Source organism: Genypterus blacodes, unplaced genomic scaffold, assembly GCF_046128005.1.
Source record: "Genypterus blacodes isolate CSIRO-AG114 ecotype Tasmania unplaced genomic scaffold, CSIRO-AGI_Gbla_v1 ptg000111l_1, whole genome shotgun sequence".
NCBI lineage: Eukaryota > Metazoa > Chordata > Actinopteri > Ophidiiformes > Ophidiidae > Genypterus > Genypterus blacodes.
This window is the reverse complement of record NW_027466915.1, coordinates 4,881,904-4,905,878: the sequence shown is the minus strand read 5'-3', so window position 1 is coordinate 4,905,878 and position 23,975 is coordinate 4,881,904. Positions and strand designations below refer to the sequence as shown.

General features: G+C 44.1%; 2 protein-coding genes across 2 annotated transcripts; both read left to right on the top strand.

Moving 5' to 3' along the window:
- The first annotated feature begins 1,403 nt into the window (after window positions 1-1,403).
- tbl2 (transducin beta like 2) lies at window positions 1,404-6,762 on the top strand. The gene is made up of 7 exons (XM_076161454.1): window positions 1,404-1,620; window positions 2,551-2,672; window positions 3,450-3,634; window positions 3,735-3,886; window positions 4,515-4,641; window positions 5,309-5,461; window positions 6,152-6,762. Exons 1-7 carry the CDS (start codon window positions 1,494-1,496, stop codon window positions 6,609-6,611), a joined length of 1,326 nt encoding a protein of 441 aa, XP_076017569.1. The 5' UTR covers window positions 1,404-1,493; the 3' UTR covers window positions 6,612-6,762.
- A 913-nt stretch (window positions 6,763-7,675) lies between these two features.
- mybbp1a (MYB binding protein (P160) 1a) lies at window positions 7,676-23,970 on the top strand. Its single transcript, XM_076161281.1, has 27 exons — window positions 7,676-7,940; window positions 9,875-9,970; window positions 11,149-11,232; window positions 11,328-11,402; window positions 11,629-11,736; window positions 12,415-12,605; window positions 13,150-13,317; window positions 13,610-13,727; window positions 14,582-14,868; window positions 15,054-15,161; window positions 15,246-15,371; window positions 15,589-15,795; window positions 15,960-16,068; window positions 16,329-16,422; window positions 16,550-16,710; window positions 17,033-17,203; window positions 17,312-17,440; window positions 17,524-17,697; window positions 17,832-17,989; window positions 18,159-18,293; window positions 19,370-19,463; window positions 19,637-19,768; window positions 20,463-20,531; window positions 21,394-21,507; window positions 21,857-21,958; window positions 22,039-22,163; window positions 22,982-23,970. The coding sequence occupies exons 1-27, from the start codon at window positions 7,764-7,766 to the stop codon at window positions 23,265-23,267; spliced, it is 3,798 nt and encodes a 1,265-aa protein (XP_076017396.1). The 5' UTR covers window positions 7,676-7,763; the 3' UTR covers window positions 23,268-23,970.
- Window positions 23,971-23,975: the final 5 nt, after the last annotated feature.

The following is a 23,975-nucleotide window of genomic DNA, read 5'->3' as shown; positions in this document are numbered from 1 at the left end:
GAACCAAGTGGACGGGTGACGACTACTAAAGGCCTGTGCTGAAAAAGCTTTGAAATTTGCGCTGCTATTGAACACAAAACTTTTATTGACGGGGGTGCGCTTCAGAATTTGCGCTGCAATTGAACACACAGCCTTTGTGGGGGGCAGGGGGGGATTATGATCACAGTATAATTATTTATATGCTGTCATCGAAAGAGCCATAATTGTCTCGCTGGCAGGAGGTTCCCCACCCCTGGATTAGACAAACCCCTGTTGTTCCTAGACACCATTTCAAACACTGAGGCTGTTTTCACACCTGGAGTCTGCACCAGAGTTCATTTTGTCACATTGTATCTTTTATTGGTACAGTTGGTTTCACATCGCATTAAATGAAGCTCTTGAAGTCGTGTTACCTGATTGGTCAGTGATTATTCACTTCTCATAAATTCATTACCCAAATTGTTCCCAAGTTCACTAGTCTGTACTGTTAAATGGCAAACAACTGATGATACAGCAACATGACTCAATGTCCACTTCATAGGACATTATTGCTGACTTCACTGTAACTTGAAGCTTTTGAACCTTAATGCAGTACTGCTTAGCACTTCTCTGAAATCCTTTCTCATACTTTGTTTCTTCTTCCATAATGTAATCATCAGCCAATATACACAGTAGACACTTGGCGTCTTCCTCATTCCAACTGAGCTTGCAGTTTATCGACGCCAACATACTCCTGTATATTTTTACCGCCCTACAATCCATGATGTTCCTCACATTGGTCCAGAACATGTTACAAATGTGTGCCACATTGGGGGAAACTTGCCAAGACCATAGACATTTTTTATTTTGTGAACCAGGGTGAACTTTTTTTGGTGCACACCTGAGATTGGTTGTCCTTTCCTGCCTCAAAGTTACGAACTCCTCACTTGGTGTACAGCAAAACAGGTAGGTGTGAAAACGCCCCAAGTGGACTACTGGGATTGTTCTGTAGGCCCATAACTGTCACTTGTATAAATGTAAGTCTGTCTCACCCAACAGCAAATACAGTGATGTAATACAAAAGAAAAACGCAGTATGACTTATGTTGTCACTAATCCACTCTGAAAAGTGAGCGGTGTCTGCTGCACTTTGGTCTATTTTGAATAAATAAAAGATTTTGGACATGAATGTTTGCTTTCTGTTAGGATTATGTGATGGGAGCATGCAAAGCAATGTCAAAGATTCCCCACAACAAGAACATTGAGTTTCCAAAGAAACATGGATTGTGCTGCCTGTCTGGTTAAAGAACATATGAGTAATAAGATTTCCAGGGTCAGTGTCTGTTTCAACACCTCGTTGGCGCTGTAGTAGCACTTCCCTTCCAACAGGGGCGAGACACCCATACATTGATATGGGCTCTAATCATAAAGAGCAGAGAAGAAGAATCTGCAGCTGTAATTGGATAAGTTTGACGCGTGCGGTGTAGCGGCCACGAAGGTTGATGTTGTAAAAGTACGTGGCAGAAAGCTTTTGACATGGAGGTAGCTGCTCTGTTGGTGTTGACTCTGTCGCTGGGTGCACTGGTTATGCTAGTGGCCTTAGCGGTGGGACGAAGGAAAGAAGAAATACGAGAGGAAACGGAACAGACGGCGGAGTTTGCCGGTAAGAAACCTGCTAGCTGACTGCAGCTAGCCACGGAGCCAGTCACGCTAACATGTCCAATATAATGGAACACGGTGACTTCATCCATTCAGCTGATTAAAGACAGTGCTGTTCTGTTTCAACTTAATCAGTGCGCACAGTTGATAGTAACAAAACAATGACGTGGTCTACGTACTGATGAGTCATGAAAGCCCGAAAACTCCTGACCTCAACATGGACGGAAAGTTATTTTAGACGGTTAGAACCCCCCCAAAACACTTAAAATATCGACTATAGCACAAATTAATAATGGCTGGGCAACAAATGCTATGCGTTTAATGCTATAGTACAATTCCTATTTTTTTTTTCATTTTTCCACTTAATCTCAGTTCACTCAGATAGATGTTTTTGAATAATCATGATTTTCATTCATTTATAATTTTTTGGCCCATTTGTTTACATTCAGCGCATGACAGGAGATATTTGCTTTTTATATTTCAAAATGTGCAACAGCATTTGGCTTGTGACACTATTTAACACAAAGATGATTTAACAGGGCTTGGTATGTGAAGTGTCTTTGGTCAGTCAGACTGCCACAGTATCAAAAGTAAGATGCGATACAATAAGATCAAACTTTTATTATCCCGAGGGAAATTGCTTTGCAACAGTTGCAGTAGAGTGAAAGGAAAGATTCACCTTTAGTGCAAATAAACGGTAAGGATACATGCATGTAAAGGGGTACAAAGTACATACAATAGGGGTGCAGTATGTGCAACTGGCTGGTCATGTTATGAGCAGTGTTTTCAATTTATACTACTTACAGCATTTCTCAGGTCCCCACTGTCCATCCCCCAACTCGAGGTAGATCTGTTGTAAGGCCTTGTGTTTAGATTGAGCTGTGCTGTAGGTAGTGTACTGAAAGTTCTCATCAGTAACTGTGTTGTTTGGCAGCCGAAGACATTGCTGTGAAGGGACTTGCCTCCAAGAAACCGAAACAGGAAAAGCAACGAAGCCGCAAGGAAAAAGCTCCACAGCACACGCTCAGCCACCCGCTGCTGGCAGCCTCACTAAAGGTAAACTACACCTTTTCAAACTCCACTATGGAACCTTTTGATCTGAAAATGGTGTCGTCATATTAACGTACACGTCATATATTTGGCTCTATTATTTTGGAATGTAGAGGATGGATCCCTTTACAATGTAAACAAACCAGTACCATGATGCTCTTGTGTGTGCACCTTTGAATACAGACACTCAAACTCACCCAAGACATGAAGGAAAGAGTGAAGCGCTGACTAAATGGGTGCAGTTTCACTAATACGACGCTAGGGGCAGCCTAAAAGCATATGCATGAAGTCATTCTGATAGGCCCTTATGTTTATTTAACAAAAACAAATGCTAAATTCCCCCAAAAAATATGTTGGTTTTTTTCAAAACCACAGTCTATTATACACCATACTAAAATACATACAAAAAACAAATCTGTAAGTTTTTGACAGCACTTTATGTGATGTGACAGCAGTTAGGTGTCGTTAGCAAGAGTATTTACTTTAAAAACCTTGTCTACCTTTTCTGGTTTAAGACAAGAGAAGTGATCAAACAACTGGCTGCTGTGTGCACAAGTATTTCTGTGCCAAGGTCACATCGTCCAATGTTGTTTTATGGCACTTCCAACATTTGAGGTGATCTTCATCACGGAAAAGTCAGCTTTTATTACATTTGTATTAAATGTCTCTGGATTTTGTTGGAACAGATTGGTACTTTGGGTTGTAGTGACAGGAAACATGCCATGAATCTACCATGAACATACACATGAACTTGCATGTCTTTGCTTGTCTTTGTCTTTCCAGGCCCACAGTGGGAATGTGACGTGCCTCGATTTTAGCAGCAACGGGAAATACCTTGCGTCATGTGCAAATGACCGGACTGTCCGAATCTGGAGCACCAAGGACTTCCTGGACAGGGAACACAAGTGTCTGAGGGCCAACGTAGAACTGGATGATGCTACACTGGTCCGCTTCAGCCCCGACTCCAGGTCTCACCTCTGTCCTTCTATCCGTCAAACACACATATTTACACATTCACTGTTTGTGATGACAGTCCCCCACATGTTTTCAACTTCTCTCTCATTGCAGGGCCTTTATTACCTGGTTGGCTAACGGGGATACCATTCGTATATTGAAAATGATCAAAAAAGATGATGGCTCTTTCAACTTCAAAGCTGCTTCAGAGGATTTCCCTCAAAAACACAAGGCCAGCGTCCTTAACATCGGCATTGCAGAAACGGGTACAGTGTTAAGAACAGTTGTGTTAATGGTTTTACAAATTCATGCCGTCCACTTCATGTACCAGTCATGTCAACCAATCAGAGGAAGCCAAGGCGACTGCATATAGGCCCACCCACAACAAACCCAAAGGAAACATTGCATATGTGCTATGGCAAAATGGCCTCGCCCAGCTTCATGCATCTTCACAATGCTTACTCAAAGCTCGCCATAAGATTGGGTGGGGTCATGGTTCATATGAAAAGGATTCTGGCATGAAGCACACTTGATGTGTCTTTGCAGAGCAGGGCTTCTCTACAACCCGCACACCCATCTCAATCTCGTCTGACTCGTCTGGGTTGGGCGGGGTGGTGATTGGCCATGGCCCAGCTTGACGCCCAGTTTTGATTTCATGTGAATATGACATTGATCTGAAATTAATAGAATAAAAGTTCAAATTTTATTAAGTTCAACAGTAAAAAACGAAATTTGAAAAAAGTTTGGATTTCATGTGGGTGGCGCTAATGCCAATTGTATAATTTATATAATTAAAGTTGCCAAATTCCTGCTCATTGTGGTAACGTACATTTCAGAAGAGAAGTCTGTAGTGCTTCTAAACATAGAGGGTTGTTGTGTGTTTTCTCTCTGCAGGCAAGTTTATCATGAGTGCCTCCATTGACACCAGCATCTACATCTGGGACCTTAAAGGAGAGGTACTAGCCTCCATCAACACTAACCAGATAACCAATTCTTATGCTGCCATCTCCCCGTGTGGCAGGTTAGTCCCTCCCCTTGTTTATGAAAATGTTCTTAGCATTTTACACATCCAATATGGAACTTAGCTCAGGTGTGTGTGTGCACACTTGTGTAATTTGCATAACTGCATCTGCAATTACATCTTACTTGGTTGCTCACCTGGACTCTGATCAACTGCCCCCAACTAATGCATGAGTGTTTGTGTGTATTGCCTTGTATGCCTTTTTGTACCTCTGTATAATCCCTCTGGAAGTTCCTATTGCACACCCAGCCATCTGTGGAGTGAGAATCTTTCTTGGAATTGCCTCTCCCGAGGTTTTCTTCCTTGTCCTTATACATTGTCCTTATACAAGCCTTTGAGACATTATATGTGATATTTGGCTATACCAGTGGTTCCCAAAGTGTGTGTGCGGCGCAGGATCGGAAGAGGAGCATTATGAATTAGTACCGCCTCAGGTAAATGAATGAGGCGATACTTCTTCGTCTCGCTACAGGAGAATGAGCGTGCAGACCGATCGGCCGTCCCGTATTGGTTTATATCGTCTCCCCGCTGCTGAACTATATAAGGGGGGGCGGGAAAGAAAAAAGTTTGGGAACCACTGAGCTATACAAATAAAGTTTACTTAACTTAATGAGACAAAAATCCTCATTGAAATGTGAGCAGATGTGTCTGTCTGCTCTCCCCTCAGGTTTGTCGCTTCCTGTGGGTTCACCCCCGATGTTAAGGTGTGGGAGGTTTGCTTCGGGAAAGGAGGCGAGTTTAAAGAGGTGGCACGAGCCTTTGACCTGAAGGGCCATTCTGCAGGAGTACACGCATTCGCCTTCTCCAATGACTCTCACAGGTAGGACAAGCATTTAGTCTTACAATAGAAAGGCCACACACACAGTCAGGGTTTTTATTCCAATTGTATTTAGTTTGAAAGCTGTCTCACCAGTATTGAACTGAGCAGATAGACCGTCTAAAATAACTTTCCGTCCATGTTGAGGTCAGGAGTTTTCGGGCTTTCATGACTCATCAGTAGCAGAAGCTGCTCACGTTGCGCTTAAAGCCTTCCACCACACAAACTTGTTGAACAGTTCGATGCGTTTGATTTTGTAAGTATGAATGGAGCACTTTTGCAGCTACACACACTCTCTGCTGAAAGCTGAAACCGATCGTGTGCTTATAGTATATTAGTCTGTTACAGCAGGAGCCAATGTTTTCATTTTAGTTCAAGAATAGGAAGCATAGAACAGTGAGCTGGTGTTGAGTTTGATGTCTTGAGTTAAGGAGATAACTGTTCCCACTGTAAAAACACAAGCGGTGTAGGTAACACTATTCCAATCAACAACTTTCTTTATCTATAGTGATGTTGCGCGACCTATTTGAGTCCAGAAATTAAATCAATTAATTAAAAAGATGAGATTAAATGTTCGAGGCCAGTGAGAATTTGGGTTCACAGGTGCTCGTAGCATTTAGAGTAGAAAAGGAACAGGAAAGGAAAAACGGAACTTTGAAAGTGGCCTTCATTTTCCATTATTTGTATTTCCAGGATGGTGACCGTCTCCAAAGATGGTACATGGAAGCTGTGGAATACAGACGTGGAGTACAAAAAGCAGCAGGATCCATACCTGCTGAAGACGGTTCCCTGTGCTTCCTCTGAAGGTAGCCGGGTGGCTTTGTCCCCAGACGGTCGGGTGGTGGCTATCAGCAATGGCTGTGATGTGGCTATGTACAATGCTGCCAGTGGCCAGCAAGAGGAGGAAGTGCATGGCATTCACAGCGAGGAGATCACCGATCTAAAATTTGACATCAACGGGCGCTACTTGGTGTGCTGCGGCGACAAGGCCATCCGAGTGTTTCACAATGCCCCAGGCTACCGGGCGGCCATTGGGGATATGCAGGGCATGCTAAAGAAGGCCCAGAATGAGGCTATGAAGGAGAGACTGCAGCAGCAGATCAGAGAGGCTCAGCGCACCCTTGATGCTGTGTTGGCTGCTCCTGTGGACTAAGGAACTAAAGCAGCACTCTGATTGCAGTTCTTGTTTGCCGCCTCGATCATTCTCCCACTGCCTCATTTCAGTGAATTGTGTACATTTAATGCCTGTCAGGGAATATTTGAATTGCATGCAGTTTTAATAAATATCTTTTACAGGAAGTTTACCTTTTCTTGTCTGTATTGTGCCATGGTTTGTTTGGTCATACTTAGGTGTTCAATAGACATTTCACACATTTCACAATTGGGTTCAGAGCCAGTAAAATAGGACACAAGAGGCATTTAAATGTTTATTATTGACAGTTTTCAATTAAACTTGAAGCTGGACTACTTGTGTAACCTGATTGAGCTGCAGGTACCACCTCATGTTACCAGTAGTGACAAGGACACCAGCAGAACATCAGAGAAGAATCGCTAAGGTCGAGAAGGGACCAACGGTCAGTGGCCACCACATCCTCTGCCATTCATTCTCTTTTAGAGTGTTCATCTTGCCTTTGTCTCTCCACTGGACCTGTTGTCACTTTCGTCATTCTCAAAGCAGGGGAAATTGATTCACAATCACCTGTGCTTCCTAAATGGACAGTGATATCCCCGAAGTTTAACTGACTTGGAGTTATACTGTGACAATTTAGTGTTGAAGTGTTTCCACAATGACCTATTTACCTATGGGAAAAAATGATATCCAGATCTATGGCTGTGATAAAAGGTGTAATTTTAGTGATTTGTATTACACTGTATTATATGTATTGGTTGAATGCGTTGATTATTTAAGATGGGAGCATTCCAATTTGCAAGTTATAACCTTTTAGGCTAGATCTTCACGCTCCATCTCGATTTTCACATTTGCACGTTGCACCGTACAGGCTGCAGAATCTCCGCTCTTCAGACAACAAGCGCCGTCGAACCTTAACACATGGCTAGATCTTCACGCTCCATCTCGATTTTCACATTTGCACGTTGCACCGTACAGGCTACAGAATCTCCGCTCTACAGACAGCGCCGTCGGACCTTAACACTACAACGTCCGAACTGTAGAGGGCGATATCCGCTTTATCTCGTTTTGTAATGCTACAAAGAAGAAGAAGAAGCCGGAAGTAGCGGGACAGCGTTGTCACGTTTTCCCCGTGTGTAAGGGAAGCAGGTCTATTAGCGGTGCAGTTTGAAGGTGATGTCTGTAGAAATGGTGGAGCTCTCAGTCAAAGCAGCAGAGCCGCCACGTCCCGCGGGGCTCCTGCAACAGAACCGCGTTTTCCTCGACTTCTTTTGGGACTTGGCCAAACCGGATCAAGAGGTCCGACTTCAGGCAGTAAACAGCCTCATCCAGTACCTGAAAAGCAACAACGAGGTGAGAGCAAGGCGGCAGGCAGCTCTTCGTGTTGTGCTTCATGCTTCAGCTGTTCCTTGGTGCGTGTTTAGAAGTTAAGCTTTCATTTGACACGGGTTACCATATCTTTCAGGTGTTTGTAGCTTTGTCATTAACTAGCTGTTCGAACTTTCTGCAGCTACTTGTTTTGGGTGCTTTCAGACGTCGATCCAAACTTTGAAAGCTAGCTAAGTGTAACTTAGTCTAAGTCTAACTAACTGTAAGCTAAGTTAGGGATGCTTATTGCAGTTCAGATGATGGCTAATAAAGACACGGGCGAGGAAGTTAACACGTGCCAGGCATGACGTCACTTTGTTGAAACGCCTCCCTACACAACATTACGCCCCACCAGCCTTACGGCAACCAAGAGGGACAACCCTATATCAGAATCAGATTAGCTTTTATTGCCAATTAAGTTTACACTTAAAATGATTTTTTTGTGGTTATTGGTGCGATATAAAGACAAACAACTATGCAAAGAAATTGAAATAAATTAGAAAACGCACAAAATTAACTAAATTGAATAAGATTAAACGTGCAAGTTGCTAGGGAAATGATGTCAGTGGCAGACCCGGGCCTTGTTGATGAGGCCCACTGCAGAGGGGAAGAAACTGGATTTGTAGCGTGAGGTTTTGGTCTGATGGACCTCAGCCTACCGCCAGAGGGGCAGATTGCAGCCGATCACCTTCTCCGCACAGCATACAAAACATTGCAGCCTGCCCTTGTCCTTGGCAGTGGCTGCAGTGAACCAGACGGTGAGAGAGGAGGTGAGGATGGACTCAATGATGGCAGAGTAGAAGTGCACCAACTTTGTCTTTTGGCAGGCTGAACTTCTTCAGCTGCCGCAGGAAGAACATCCTCTGCTCGGCCTTTTTGGTGAGGGAGCTGATGTTGAGCTCCCACTTGAGGTCCCGGGAGATGATGGATCCCAGGAATCGAAAAGACTCCACACTGTCAACTGGGGAGTCACACAGAGTGATGGGGGCAGGTGGGGCTGTGTTCAGTCAAAAATCCACACCCATCTCCTTTGTTTTGAGAGCATTAAGCTCCAGCTTATTCTGCCCGCACCCGCAATTCACCAGACGGTCAGTCTCCCGCCTGTAGGCGGACTCGTCCCCATCAGAGATGAGTCCAATGAGGGTGGTGTCGTCCGCGAACTTCAGGAGCCGGACCGACTGATGACTGAAGGTGCAGTCATTGGTGTACAAGGAGAAGAGCAGTGGGGAAAGAACACAGCCCTGAGGGGAACCGGTGCTGATGGTGCGTGCATCCGAGACGTTTCCCCAGCGTCACGTGCTGCTTCCTGTCAGTCAGGAAGTCTGTGATCCACATGCAGGTGGAGTCGGGCACGTGAAGCTGGGACAGCTTGTCCTGCAGCAGTGACGGGATGATGGTTTTGAAGGCAGAGCTGAAGTCCACAAATTGAAGCTTTGAAGCAGGCTGGTACATGGCATGTCTCCAATGAGGGGTTAAAGATGTGGGTGAACACAGGAGACAGCTGATCAGCGCAGTGCTCCAGCGTGGAGGGTGAGACAGAGTCCAGACTGGCAGCTTTGCGGGGGTTAATCTAAATTATCAGCTAGGTGTTAAGTTTGTGAAGTTTCATCGCATGATTTAGTCACTTGGGCCACCTTCATCTATAGTAGCTCAGCCCCTAGGGACTCAGCTTGGGTTGGAGTCCTGTATGGACCAAGAAAGTGGACTGGCAGCTGTAGAGTTGCCCCCCCAATTAAGTGTGTGTCTGTGTCTGTCTGTCTGTCTGTGTGTGTCTCTCTCTCTCTCTCTCTCTCTCTCATGGCATGTTGCTCTCTGTGTTTGTGTGTGTGTGTCTCTCTCTCTCTCATGGCATGTTGCTCTCTGTGTTTGTGTGTGTGTGTCTCTCTCACTCTCATGGCATGTTGCTCTGTGTGTCTCAGGCAGATGAGTTGGACTACTCACTGAAGAGGCTGGTGGATGGTCTGTCTCACACACGGGAAGCAGCCCGCCCTGGATTCAGTCTGGCTCTGGGGCAGGTGAGTGTGCCTCTGTTGTCCTGTACTATGAAGGAAGCTCAACAGCCAGCTGGACAAAATTGAAACTACACAATAGGGCTTAATCAGTATGACATCACAATTTGTTAATGCGTGGATGTGCGCTCTCTCTTAAAGGAGGAGTATCTGCAAACACGAAACCTACAGGAACAACACGCAGATATGGAAGTCCCATCAGAGGAGCATGTTTGCGTGTATTGTCCTATTGTTAAATTATTCTGTGTGTAGAGTTTACCGAGTCATTAATGACAAATGAAGCTGTATTTGATTTGACTTCACTCGCAATACACAAAGTAGTCTTCAGTGTCATCGCTGTATCACATGTCATCAATACTTTAGATCAGGGGTGTCAAACTCATTTGTAGTTCCGGGCCACATTCAGCCCAATTTAAACTCAAGTGGGCCGGATTACAGTAGTAAGATCATAGCATTATAACCTGTAAATGGACAACTCCCAAGTTTTCCCTTTGTTTTAGGGCAAATAAGTTCATATTGCAGATGTTTACTTCAATTTAACTTCAATTTTTTTTACAAAACACATTATGAACAACCTGAAATTTCTCAAGTAAAACAAGTCCAATTTCAACAAAAATAACAATAAGGTATATATAAAACAACTTACAATTTGCTTTCACTGACAACAACAACAATACAGGAGATAAATAATAAAAATAATTAATAATAATAATGTGCTGGCTATATGGAGAGAAATGAAATACAAATTATAATGAATAAGAAGAAAAAGGCAAAATGTTCAAAGACATTTCCAGAACAAACGTAGCATTTACTGAAAAGAACCAAGCTGGAAATGAACGTGAAAGAGTTGTGGGAAATGTAGTTTATGGACAATGTACGCTTTAAAAGCAGCATAGACGTTTATTTTGCGCTTGCGGGCCACATGAAATGACGTGGCGAGCCGGATTCGACCTTGAGTTTGACACCTGTGCTTTAGATTGAGCATTATTCTCATCGTTATTGTTTAAGTTGCAGTGACAGACATGGCAAAGCAAGTAAGAAGTATGCATACATGTTTGCTTTCCGCCGAGAATCTGTAGCATCCTTTTCTCCTTAAGTATTCATATTACTGCTGTACCCCTCCGAGACTCTCTCTCTCTCTCTCACACACACACACACGGCAATGACAAGTTTGTGTGTTTCAGGTTCTGTGTGCGTTTGAGAAAATCTCTCTGCAGACGGTACTGGACAGAATCAAAGAAAAGCACAATTTGCAGACAGTGAAAAAGGTGAATGATCAAATTTGCTCTTTAATCTTTGAAAAGCTTTATGGATGTGGTCTTTGAGTATTAAGGTGTTTTTTTTTTTGTTTTTTTTCATTCAGAAATTGGTCAGAAATGCCATGTTTGGGAATTTGTTTGGCGTGCTCGCTCTTCATCAGTCCAGCCGCCTTTCTAAAGTAAGTATGCGGATCGCTTCATACTAGAATTGATCAACCAAACGTCACATAAATGCAGAATGTGAAAGGTTCTAATGTGAAGAATATCCGTGCTAAGGGTTTTTTCTTGTAAATGATTATGTATGTGGCCACAAGGTCTCCATGGTTTTGGCCAGGATTAGGCATGTTTGTGTCGCTGCAGGATATGTGTTGGTAGCAGTGTGTGTAACATGTGTTGTGTTGGTAGGAGCCCCAAGTCGTGTTGGGATGTGTGCAGCTGCTCCAGAGTCTCACCCAGCACAGGCAGCACATGAAGGACCTGCCCAGTAAGACCATGATGGACATTCTAACTGAGGTGAAGTTCCCAACAGTCTTGAAGTGAAATCAGATCCAGTACTCTTACAGACAGAAGAGGCAGGGATACACATGTTCTGATTATTGTAACTATACATTATATGTATATGACAGTTTGAAGGACTGGGTAGTAAATACTTCATTTTGTGATTTTGTCTCACTGTCGCATGTTCTCCCGTGGGGTCATGGGGCGCCATGTGCAGTACATGAGCAGCTAAGCATCCTAGAGGTTTGGGGTGTTGAGGACTGTTATTGTAATGATAACATTTTTGTATACACAAATGAAATGAGCACTTTCAGGACATAAACTATGATTGCAGCTCTCTGTAAACTACAGAACACTGTCTTAGCACCTGGAAGCAACATTCTCCCTGCAAGTAAAGCCAAAAACAACCAAATGAAAAGTATTATGTGTATGTTGAACAGTGTTTGCAGCCCCGCAGCAGGGGAATGTAAAAGACGGTAGAAACGGCATGCAGTATATGCGTATTCAGCCAGTGTGCCTGGATGTGCTCGGCTATGAGACAAAAAGATCAGAAATCCAAGTCAATGGGAGGGACCAGACACAATATCATATGGTCCTGACCTAACTCAGGTCCCAGGTTAGGGTTTTGGTTCAGAGCCTGGGCGGACCGTAGTACTTTCTGGCACTGATGTGTTGGATGTTGCTCTGTCTCAGATCCCTGAGGATGTGTTTGAGGAGGTTCTGCTGGGCGCACTGCAGACTGACCTGGCCTCAGCCTTCAGTACTCCAGAGCAGCTTCAGCTGTTGCTCGTGGCACTGCAGCGCTTCCCACAAACACTCAAGCCTAAGAAACTCAAGAAGCTGCTGGGCTCTTCTACCATCATCAACGCTGACAACATCCCCAAGTAAGGTCACTGTTGGCATCAATCTACATCATATATTGCATCCTACCACAGGGTAGTGTTGATGTTCATGATAGGCTTCCTGACTTTGCATGCATGGTGGCTGTGAAACTAAACTGCAAATCTGGAGAAATTGTCAGCTTGCAAACCAACAAAGCAGAATTCTGCAGAAAGATTTGACACTTTTTTAACTGCACAATATCTGCACATTTATGGTTAGATGGCTGTGGTAAGTCATGATAGTTTGACATGGGCTCATTGTGTATAAGGTCATATTCACCATCAGAACTGCAACTCCATGCACACAGCAAGATTCATCTGACATACTGATTCATCCTGCAAATGAATTCCACAGCTGCGATGTTGGTATGAAAACCAAACCTCAACATAGGCGTAACATTACTGACACCAACAATCACTAACACCTTTGGTAATGTGTGCAATAGTTTAGTCATTAGAAGACAAGCTGACCACCTTAAGCTCAATAACCCCCCATTACTATGAGACGACTGCATTGGGGGAAACTAATGGCGTTGTTCTCCGACAGGCTGACAGAGGTGTTAAAGATGGCAAGTCGCTCAGTGAAGAAGGAGTGTGTCCTCCCTGCGGTTGCCTTGGACCTGCTGAAGCTTTCTCTGAAGGAGGACAGCTTCCAACTCTTCTGGAAGAATGCAATCATTAATGGAATGTTGCAGGAGCACCCGGGACCCACTCAGTAAGTCCACACGTGGACTTGTACTGTCAACGCAAGTCCTTCCTGTTTACAATTGGTCTCAGCATGGTTCAGTGTCACTGAAAGTTGCTATTTGAATGTAAATATAATCTACTGTGCGTGTAAATAGCATTCTGAGATACCGTCAGAATGATGTTTGTTTGTATAGCTCAGTATCACAAAATCTCAAAGGGCTTAACTCGCCCACATGTCAACAGTGCCCAGCCTAAGCTCTTTGCAGGAATGATTCACACTGTCTGCACACTAACATGTCTTCTGCCTTATTTGTGTTCAGCTACCTGTGTTTCCGTTTGCTGGGCAGCGCCCTGCCTCTACTGTCTCTGGCCCAGTTAAAGGAGGTGCTGTCTGGGGAGGTGATGATGCAATACGGGGAACATGTGGTGTCTGCTCAGGTTAGTGTGTGTGTCTCCTCCTGCCATCACATAACCCAGAGGAAGGTTTATTGCTTTAATCAGGGATCCAAGTTGCTCTCGACAACCTGGGCTATTAGTTCAAAGCAATTATTTGTATTGGAGCAAAGCAACCTTCTGGCCCTTGTTTCACCTCACGGGCCTGGCCCATCACCACTAACCCAGCCTCCCTGGACCCTCCCTACTCTCCCTGCATGAAGTGCATAGTGGATGAAGGAGGTTTGTGGCTACAGAGAGCAGAGCAGAGTCCAATGCAAAAGCCTCCAAAGACCCATCGCTCATTAGTCCTGACAGACTTGATAGACGGAGCAGCAAGGCAAACAACCTGTTCACACAGCTCGTATGTTAAAGCCATCGCATGAGTACTGGTGTGTGGCCTCATGTAATGGGGTCGCGCCCCCCTTCCATAGATCAGAAGTTTTCGCGCCCTCCCATATGTCTCCTCCCACTTTGGGAACCACTGCTCTAAGGACTTGGTTAGTCCTTACTTTGGTTCATTAATTCCTGCCGATTGTGGATGTTTGCTCAAACCAATCTGTTGCGCTGTGCATCTGGTCAACATGGATTGTTGCTTCTTCTCCACATGGTACAAATAGTTTTTCGTTGGAATGAGAATGTGGAAGTTGTTGTGTTTTGCTTTCATATTCATTATGCAAATGTGGGACTCCTGATCAAAATGTGTTGGCATCCGCATTCAATTCAACTTTATTTATATAGCACCAACTGGCAAGGAAAACCTCAGACAGAACTGGGCTCTAGGTGGACGGCCATCTGCCTGGACCGGACACATACAGTAGTCCAGTAGTCATAACCCCTCCATTGTTTTTCCCCCGCAGACACCTGACCGCTTCAAGCTGGCACCAGAGATGGATACCTACGTGTCTGACTTCGTTCAGGGCTGCCAGGACCCTGACAAACAGCTAGAGGTCATGGTGCGCTTCTCCTCCCTGACCAACCAGGGCTACCCTGTTGTGCCTTCAGCATGGAAAGTGGTACAGCACCTTCAGCCAGCAGCACTGCAGCGTTACGTGGCGTGGCTGAAGAGCATGTTCCTCCACCCTCAGTTGGACCTGCTGCTGAACTTCAGCACACGCAAGCAGAAAGACGGCCAAGGAAAAGAGCAGTAAGTATTGGAGGAGACGCATGTACAAAGATCATGACATCTACATATTGATTGATTACAGTTTAGATTGAAATGCTCTCAACCTACCCAAGTGGTTCTGAATGGTGGTCCGGTAGGTAGGTAGGTAGGTAAGCAAAGAAAACTGGTGGATGTAACTGTAACTGACTAACTACTTTCCTTTTCAGGGGGGAGAGTGTATTCCGACTTAGAAAGTGGATCATTGCTCGACTTTCATCCATAATTGACAACAACCAAGTGAAGAAGGGGGAGGAGCTCATCCTGGACGTTGCCAGGTTTGTCCTCAGTCTAAAACTGTGTAAAGAGGTGTGGGTTGTCTAAAGGGAATTCTAAGTGAAGGTTTTGTTGTTATCTGCCAGGTTTGTCTTTTTCCACGCTTTCTTCAATACCAAAAAATCCACTCCAGACATCCCAGAGACTGGAGGGAAACTTTGTTCACCACTGGATAATCAAACCAGAGCTGTCCTCGTCAGTTCTTCCTTTGGGTAAGAGCTCTGATCTAATGTGCTGCTTATTGTTAATGCTGCAGGTGAACGATGACATGTAAAGGCCATGCTAGTAGACACGTCCTAGTCTTCACAACTCTGAACACTGACTAATAGATGCATATTCATTCCAACCGTATGTACAGTTGAGTCACAGTCCAGGCACTAATGTGAGTTTGTGCTTTGACTCATTGATTTCCCTCTGCGCCTCTTGCAGACTCCTCCTATCCATGCACCACATGCCACTTGCACAAGACTCTGCTGAATCTGAGGCCATCAGCCAAAGGCGGGTGCTGGGTGTGACAGCCGACGGTACAATGTGGATCTACCACATGGTCCAGTATGCTCAGCTCCTGCTCAGCCAGCCAAAGCATGTCCAGAGCACTCAACCCTTCGGCGTGGAGCAGAGAACAGCATGGGACAGGTAGGTACACACACACACACACACACACACACACACACACACACACACACACACACACACACACACACACACACACACACACACACACACACACACACACACACACACACAGCTGAATAGAGTCACCAATGTTAATCATTGTATATCTGTGTCACTCCTCTCAGCATGCTGGAATCGGTGGCAAGTCTAAAGAAGAAGACCAAGAAAGGCCCGGCTGCAGAGAGCAGCACTTTGCAGCAGCTCTTCTTGTTAGTTGGCATTCATCTCTTTAAGGTGGGGCATGTTCTGTTTCTATTCAGCAGCACTTCACACAAAATGATGCTCATTATGGAGGAGTTTATAGTGATGGAACTGGCATACACCATAAAAATATGATCAACACCAGCACCGTGTGTTCTTGTATATTACGTACATTGAAGTTCCTACCACTGCTATGAGAACCAGATCAATCAGCAGAGTCCTGTTTGGTGAATGAGCGGACTGATACTTAAGTTTGAGAACAACTCACTAAACCATACATGTTTGTGATGAAGGCCCCTGAAGAGCTGGTGGACATCATGAAGGACCTCCAAAGCTGTGTGGACAAAGCGCAGGAGAAGAAGGCCAAGAAAAAAAAGAAGAAACAAGGTGAAACTGCACTTATTTAAGAGTTTGGACCAAATATTCACAGAAACCCATAGTTCCTCTGTGTTGTTATAATGGATTTTTCAAAAGCCATGGTTTGAATCAAATGAAAGCTCTTTGTGTCATACAGCCGCACAGCAGGAAGATGAGCCTGAGTGGGTGGAGGTGATGGTGGACATCCTGTTGTCTCTTCTCTCCCAGCCCAGCCGACATATTCGGCAGGTCTGTAAAACCGTCTTCTCCTCCATCTGCCCACACGTGACTGCAGCAGCCCTCAGCGCCATCTTAGATGTAAGTATTCATAAACTTAACAATGCAGATTTGATCATCCATTAAGCATGGATGTATTATATTTCAACTAAATGCTCAATTACTCAGTGTGTTATTACTAGTGTATTTAGGTGTCTGACCTACAGAGCCTTATGTGCCACAGTGAGATCATCTTGTTGAAGTTTTAGAGAATGCTGCATAATTTCCCGGTTTTCTGAATATTTACCACATCATCTGCAAAGATTATCAAAATCGTGTAATTGTAAATGTTATTCTGCACAGGTATCAGTAAATGTAAAGACTGGTTTGTTTGTTTGTTTGTTTTGTTTGTTTGTTTGTGTAGGTTCTGGACCTAGATAAGGACGATGAAGAGAGTGCTATGGTAGTTACTGATGACAGTGACGCAAATATAACCCACAAGGAGAATAAACCAACAGAGGGAGAAGATGATGATGATGATGTTGATGATGATGATGACGACGATGACAATGACAATGATGATGAAGACATGGAGGTCTGTTCCTATCAGTTATTTGGTCTTGTTGACCTATCAATTATATGGTCTTAACATCTTGTCCCCTTAACAATTTAACAACTTGTCTTAATCGTATTGCTTTGTCAGGATGAAAGCTCCAGTGGATCAGATGAGGAGGATGAAGCAGTGGAGGAGCTGGAGGAGCTGGAGGAGCAGGCGGTGGACCAGAACTTCCGCGTGGAGCTCATGAAGGTCCTTCAGCAACAAAACGCTCCGGTGGGTGTGTCTGTGTGTGTCCACTGCTTGAAGCAGTCCCGGCAGAGAGTGTCCCGTTCTAACAGTGTGGTCTCTGCATGCAGGCCACAGAAGAGGATGGCAGCAGTGATGAGGATATGGATGATGAAGCCATGATGGAGTTGGACAAGAGTCTGGCAGCACTTTTCTCAGAGCAGAAGAAAAAGATGCAGGCCAAAAAAGATGAGAAGACAAAGCAACATAAAGAGAAAGTGCTGCTCCGCGACTACAGGATCAAGGTACCCTCAATCTGTCGTCCTTTAGGGACTTGAAGCAGACCTGACATAGATCAGCAGCTTCACTCACCTCACTCCATCGAGCGTCCAAAACCAAGCAGACTTTCCAGCAGCTTCCTCCTCTGTTTGTGGTGTAGGTGTTGGACCTGGTGGAGGTTTTTGTGGCTCGGCAGGCTGGCAGCCCTCTTGTGCTGGGTTTGGTGGAGCCTTTGCTCCACATCATTGACAGAGGCATGAGTTCTGGCAGCGACCAGCAGGAGCAGGACTTCCTTCGCCGTGCCGCGGATATTTTCAGGTAAAACACCCACAGGATCTGTTTTTTAGTCAATTTCTCTATCTTTGTTTAGCCCTCTTCAAAATATCAAAAGGTTTTCGTATTTGGTATTTGTATGAACTAGATGTGAACAACCTTGAATGGATAATGCTGTCTGATTGAAGGTGTGTGATTTGTTTTTCTCTCCTAGGAACCAACTGTGTCGGTCCAAGGTTTACTGTAGAACAGCTGGTGACAGACAGGAGGAGCTCCATGAGATGCTGGAGAAACTAATCACCAAGAGTCAGAAACTGTCTGATTCCTCCGTCGGCCTTTACTACTTCAGGTAAGGCTTTTCTGTCTGTTACCAGAACAGACACAACACCATGTGCACTCACACCGCACAACACAAGATCATCTGGATCCTACCTTGATCTGTACCTGCACCCAAAATGAATCGGTTGTTCGACAAAAGGTTTCAGGTTTCAGGCTGTATTCAGACCTGTGGTTTGTTTGCTCTGATCTGATACGGGGAATACTGTTAAGAAACAAGCCTTGATTAAATTTGTGTTCACACAGTTACATTTTACACTGTTTTGCGAACAGAATTGACCGGGAAGTTGAACCGGAAAAGTTTCCTCCTTCGCCCAGATAAAATCACAAAAAAACGGAACATCAGCAGTGTGTGTTCCTAATTGCTGTACTTGAACTGTCTCGTTCATTTATCAATGTAATGTATTTGTCAATGACTCATTGCAAGTGTTGGTTAGTTAACTACCGTAAATGCAGTAAACAGAATGAGCTGCCGGTTATTCAAAGCAAAAGTTCCACATCATGCATTGCATATACAGTACAGCAAGTGAGATGTATCGGTTTATTGAGTCTATTCCTCCCTCACTACAGTGGCACAGCTATTTTAAAAGCAATGAAGCTTTTCCACTGACCAACAGTTTTTCCCCATTAGTAGCAGTGTAGCTTCCCAAAATCTACTTGTACTGTCCGCTCTGGGTGAAATGCACACCTACAATTACTGAAAACTAGAGTGTTCCTCTCAATACAATAATATTAACAGTAATACAAATAATTCACAAAATGAAACTACTAATGCTATGTAAATGCTTTTTGGCAAGTTTGGGACAAACATACGAAAGATGAACACAAACTCAGGCTCTGCATACAGTAGCTCTTGTTTGCAGCCCTGGTTGTAACGGCTTGCTGGCATGTGACACTGGATCCTGTGGAAATATAAATGAGGGGGACTCAAAGTTGGTCTGTGCCTGGGGTTGATTGTGAAGGATTCTGTTAGTGTGTGTGTTTAGAGGTGGATCTTGCACAATTTGAACCCATTTTGGCATCAGACTGATCTTGTAGTGTGAATCAGGGTGATTATGGCAGTGTTTTAATTAAACTGTGCTACTTCAGTGCATCGCTGTACCTGGTTAAAGTGCTGCGAGGAACGCCACCTGAAGCCGCCGCCAAAGAGGAGCAGACAACACAGGGAGCGGTGGCAGAGGACGTAAGTTTTCCATCCACATTCTCCCGTCACAATATGACTATGAATTGCTAAATCATAATTATTGTTGTTGATGTTATAATATCAATGTATATTAAGAGCATTTGTGTTATTACACAAATGCTTGACACAATGGTCTATGTGATGGTAAGGATCATCCCTGATTCTCTTTCCAGCTGAGCTTCATGGGGAATGTGGACGTAGATCGGGTCTCTAACATCTTTAGAGCAGCTCTGAGTTCCTTCCTAAGCAGAAGGAAGAGCCCTCTGAGTGCGCAGATGTTCACCGACTTATTCAACAGATTCCCTGTAAGTACAATCATTCTCTTTCAAAGGAGTGAGTAAATGATACTATCCATAACATAATGCCAAGTCCGGAGGGCAGGCAATCATCTCTGAAGCCCAATTACAAAACAATATTTCCTGTAAACTGATGTCTCAACAACATTGTGGTGCGTCTCAAATAAATACCAGGACATTCAAATGTGTCTGAGCCAAAGAAAGATGAGCTGCTCATAGTTTGTTATTTTGAGGCCAAGAAACAGACAGAAGGTCACAATGTTTTTGTCACTTTTGCTCCTGTCATGCTCTCATCGCCCGTCGGAGTTTTCAGCATTTGTCGCAAGTCATATAGCTGTATAGAAACACCTGAAGGTGACTGTGTGGCATTTAAATGCTTCCACCATATAGTCTAATGTAAACAATTGTCCTTCCACCTCTTTGACATTTTTTCAAATTTTTATAACTCGTCTAAAATATGTGTATCCCAGATGCTTTTCTAAATTCCAAAATTGTGTCACCATTTGGGTTTAACAAGTGCCTGCGTCCGATGCAGAGGTTCGGCTGTGACGTGTGTGTGTGTGTGAGTTTGTGTCCCAGATCAGAAGTGTGTCTGTGCTAAACTCATACAATCTGAGCTTTGTTTTACAGAATGTTGCACTATGGAATCTGAATGTGCAGTTGCTTGTACATTGACTGAAGTTTGTCGTGTGTGTTTTTCCAGGTTCTGTGTGTTAAACTGCTGGAGACGGCAGTGCAACACATCACATCTGGTGTTCGACAACACCAGCAGGTAAAGCAACACTTCTGCTGCAGATTATATATGCAGTGCTCTGACTTATCAAAATGACCATACACATGGCCAATCAGCCCTGAATGTTGTCGTGCTTTGGAACTTTTGATTATAAAAAAAGGAATGATTAAAGTTGACGCCTGTAGCATCTTAAGTCAAAATTATCAAGTCAAACAAAATGTACAGGGACCACGGAAGAAATCAGGAAACTATCCATTTGAATTTGTTCTGCTTCTTGACTTGACTGAACTAGAAGTGATGGCAAGAATGCACACAGGAGTTCAATCAACATGTCTGTGGATGCAAATCACTGAGCATATCAATAATAAAACATCTACACTTTGGCTTTCCTTACAGAATATGAGTTACAGTTTAGAACTGTAACTCATATCATTTGACTGGGGATTAATAACAAATCTTTAATATCAAAGGAGTTACAAGATTCAGCCTACATAAGAAATGCAACTTGCTTTACACTTCTGTGGGTTAAAACAGCACACATAGGTTTTATCACTCAATTTTTTCCAATGTGCCCCCGCAAACATCTCATTATTGATTTTTCAGCCCAAGAATCTCCTCCTCCTTCTAACTGCAGTGACATGGCTGTTTATGTAATACAGCCATGTCCTAATCTGTCTGATCAAAATTTGATTTCATTTTAATTCTAAGTGCAGTGACACTCCTGAGCTAAATTGTGTGTGTGTGTGTGTGTGTGTGTGTGTGTGTGTGTGTGTGTGTGTGTGTGTGTGTGTGTGTGTGTGTGTGTGTGTGTGTGTGTGTGTGTGTGTGTGTGTGTGTGTGTGTGTGTGTGTGTGTGTGTGTGTGTGTGTGTGTGTGTGTGTGTGTGTGTGTGTGTGTACAGAGCCAGGCATGTGTGTTGGTGCTGCGGGCGCTGCAGAGCAGGGAGGTTCAGCAGCTGCTCTGCGGCGCTCCATGGTCCGAGCTCTGTGAGAAGATCATACGTCAACTGGCAGAGGTGAGTCGGGCACAAGTCATGATGATGTCATGTTAATTTGATTCTTATCGGGGGATCATCAGCTGCTTTATGTGATGTGTTAGTCACACTCATCAGTCTCAACACGAAATGAACCCAATAATCCTAGGAATCAGACCGTCCTAGTAGAAATATTAAGCTATTGATACCGTATTCATTTTGTTGGCGAGGTTGGACATAATTGCTTTGAATCAAAAACCTTTGACAGCCATTTCAGAATAACAAATTCTACTAAAGTGAATCAGTCAAACCAGACAAAGTGTATCTAGTGTTCATAATATAAATGATGATCATAAAAATGAATCTAAGTCCGCTGTCTTCTTTCCCCCAGTGTCTGAAACTGGATGGACAGAGTGACAGCAAAGTAGTGAAGGAGATGGTTGTGAAAGCGCTGGAGCTGTGTCACTTCCTGCTGAAGCACATCAAGCAGCGGGTAGGTGTGTGTGTGTGGACGTATTGCTGATGTGGTTGCAGCGCAGACTCAGTCTCTTCTTCGTGTTCTGCTCTGTATAGAATCTGTCGATTGAGCTGGATTCGCTACAGAAGGTGTTGCAGTCCTTAACCAGCATCATCGCTTTCAAGAAGACGGGCAAGCTGGAAGACACCTACTGGGCTGTGATGAAACACTTTGGGGTCATGTGAGTTATTACTGAAGTTTCATGCTTTTTAAGGTACTTCTCAGAACAAAATTAGGTTTTATTCTTTGGTGCACACCAACCTGTGGTCCAGACAAAAGTGGTACCTTAAACCAAAGGAAGAACACTGAGTTATGGGTACTGTAAAGAGGACATGTTGTTACGGTCCCCGTCTACCGACAAGCTCAAAAGGACCGCAGCATTTATGAAGGACGCTTTTAACAATACACAATGTTTTATTTATGGATCCACAAGTAAACGGCAAACAAAAACAAGGACTGACCAGGCAGCACGGACTGTCGGATCCAGCGGTCACCTCCACTAAAACTACCTAATCACAGAACTAACCTAACACAGAACCAAAGCCATGAAAAATAGGACTACTGGGAGCTCCAGACCCAGTTAAGACCATCAAGCCCAGGCCCTCTAGACATTCCAAGGAGAACCAGTAAACTGCATCCAATGCTTCCTCCAGCCACGCACCTCAAATCCACTTTCTTCAATGGACACTGAAACTAATGCAACCAATAGGACAATACACTAGCTCTTGACATGAAATTTGCTGCACGTGACCATTCCATCTTGTACCTATAGACTCGTCTTTGCGACGCGTCCCCGTTAATTCCAGCGTGGGTTAAGTCTGTTGATTAGCAGCATTGTGATCAATTCATCTGTGTATTCAGGTCCTACACCTCAATTTCATTCAAAATGTTTCCATCCCAATCTGATGCGTCTGAGCTTCAGTGTTATCCAGTACATCTATGACGTTGACCGTTGTGGTGCTGACCCTGTATGTTTTGTCCCTCACCTTACCTTGACAGGAAACCCAAAGTTGACAAACCAAAGCCTGATAAGGAAGCTGACCAACAGCTGGTTCCCAAGAAGAAGAAGAAAGGCTGTTTACCAGAATCCAAAAAGCGCAAGAACCGCAACAAGGGTCCTTTGGAAGGAGCAGCAGACGCACCAACCTCCACTCACAAAACTCCAGCAGGAAAGGGACCAGGCAAAAAGAATAATGACAGGAAAACCAAGCGGAAAAGGCCCGATTCTACTTCACAAGCCAGCCCAGCCAAGAAGAGCAAACAGAAAGGCAGCAGGGGAAAGTAAAGTGAGCTGGTTTATAAATGGACACAAAAAAGCTGTGTTCCCCTGTGCTGTTTGTTCTACAGTCACCAACCACCTGTTCCATACATCTATAGATCTGGCAGTAGTGTATTTGTGTCTGTGTAAGATCTTTTCGCCTGGAAAAGTCAAGATTTGGGTAAATGAATAAACATGATAGTTTTACAAAAGTGATGATTTCTGGTCATTGGAGCTGCCTACGGCCAAAGTTAAATACCGGTACACATTTTCTGATTAAACTATGACTGACATCAGCAGTCAAATTTTATGATATGACCAATGACTGTAACAAGATGTCCAAACCAATTTATCCACTGTTCTACAGCTACAACAGTAGCAACCCGATCTCTATTGGCCTCTGGCTGTAACCTGTGTGTAGCCATGGTGACGTAGATGTATTATGGGTAACATGACAGGGAAGTTTGGAGCAGCGCCATCATTGACAGACCCTCGCAAAAGTCCCAATAGAACAGTCTGTCTTAAGGGATGGGGAAGAAACAGTTGGGCAGGATCCACCATTTAAACTTTTAGGCGTCCACTCGCACCAGTTTGCAGCTTGTGCACTGAATTTAAATCCTGTTGTTTGCCCTATGAGTAGATCTCCTCCAAAGATTACACAAAGAGCACAGCATGCATTGATGAAGAAGAAACCAAGAGTTCCAGCAGAAGCACTCAACAATCCTGTTAATAGGA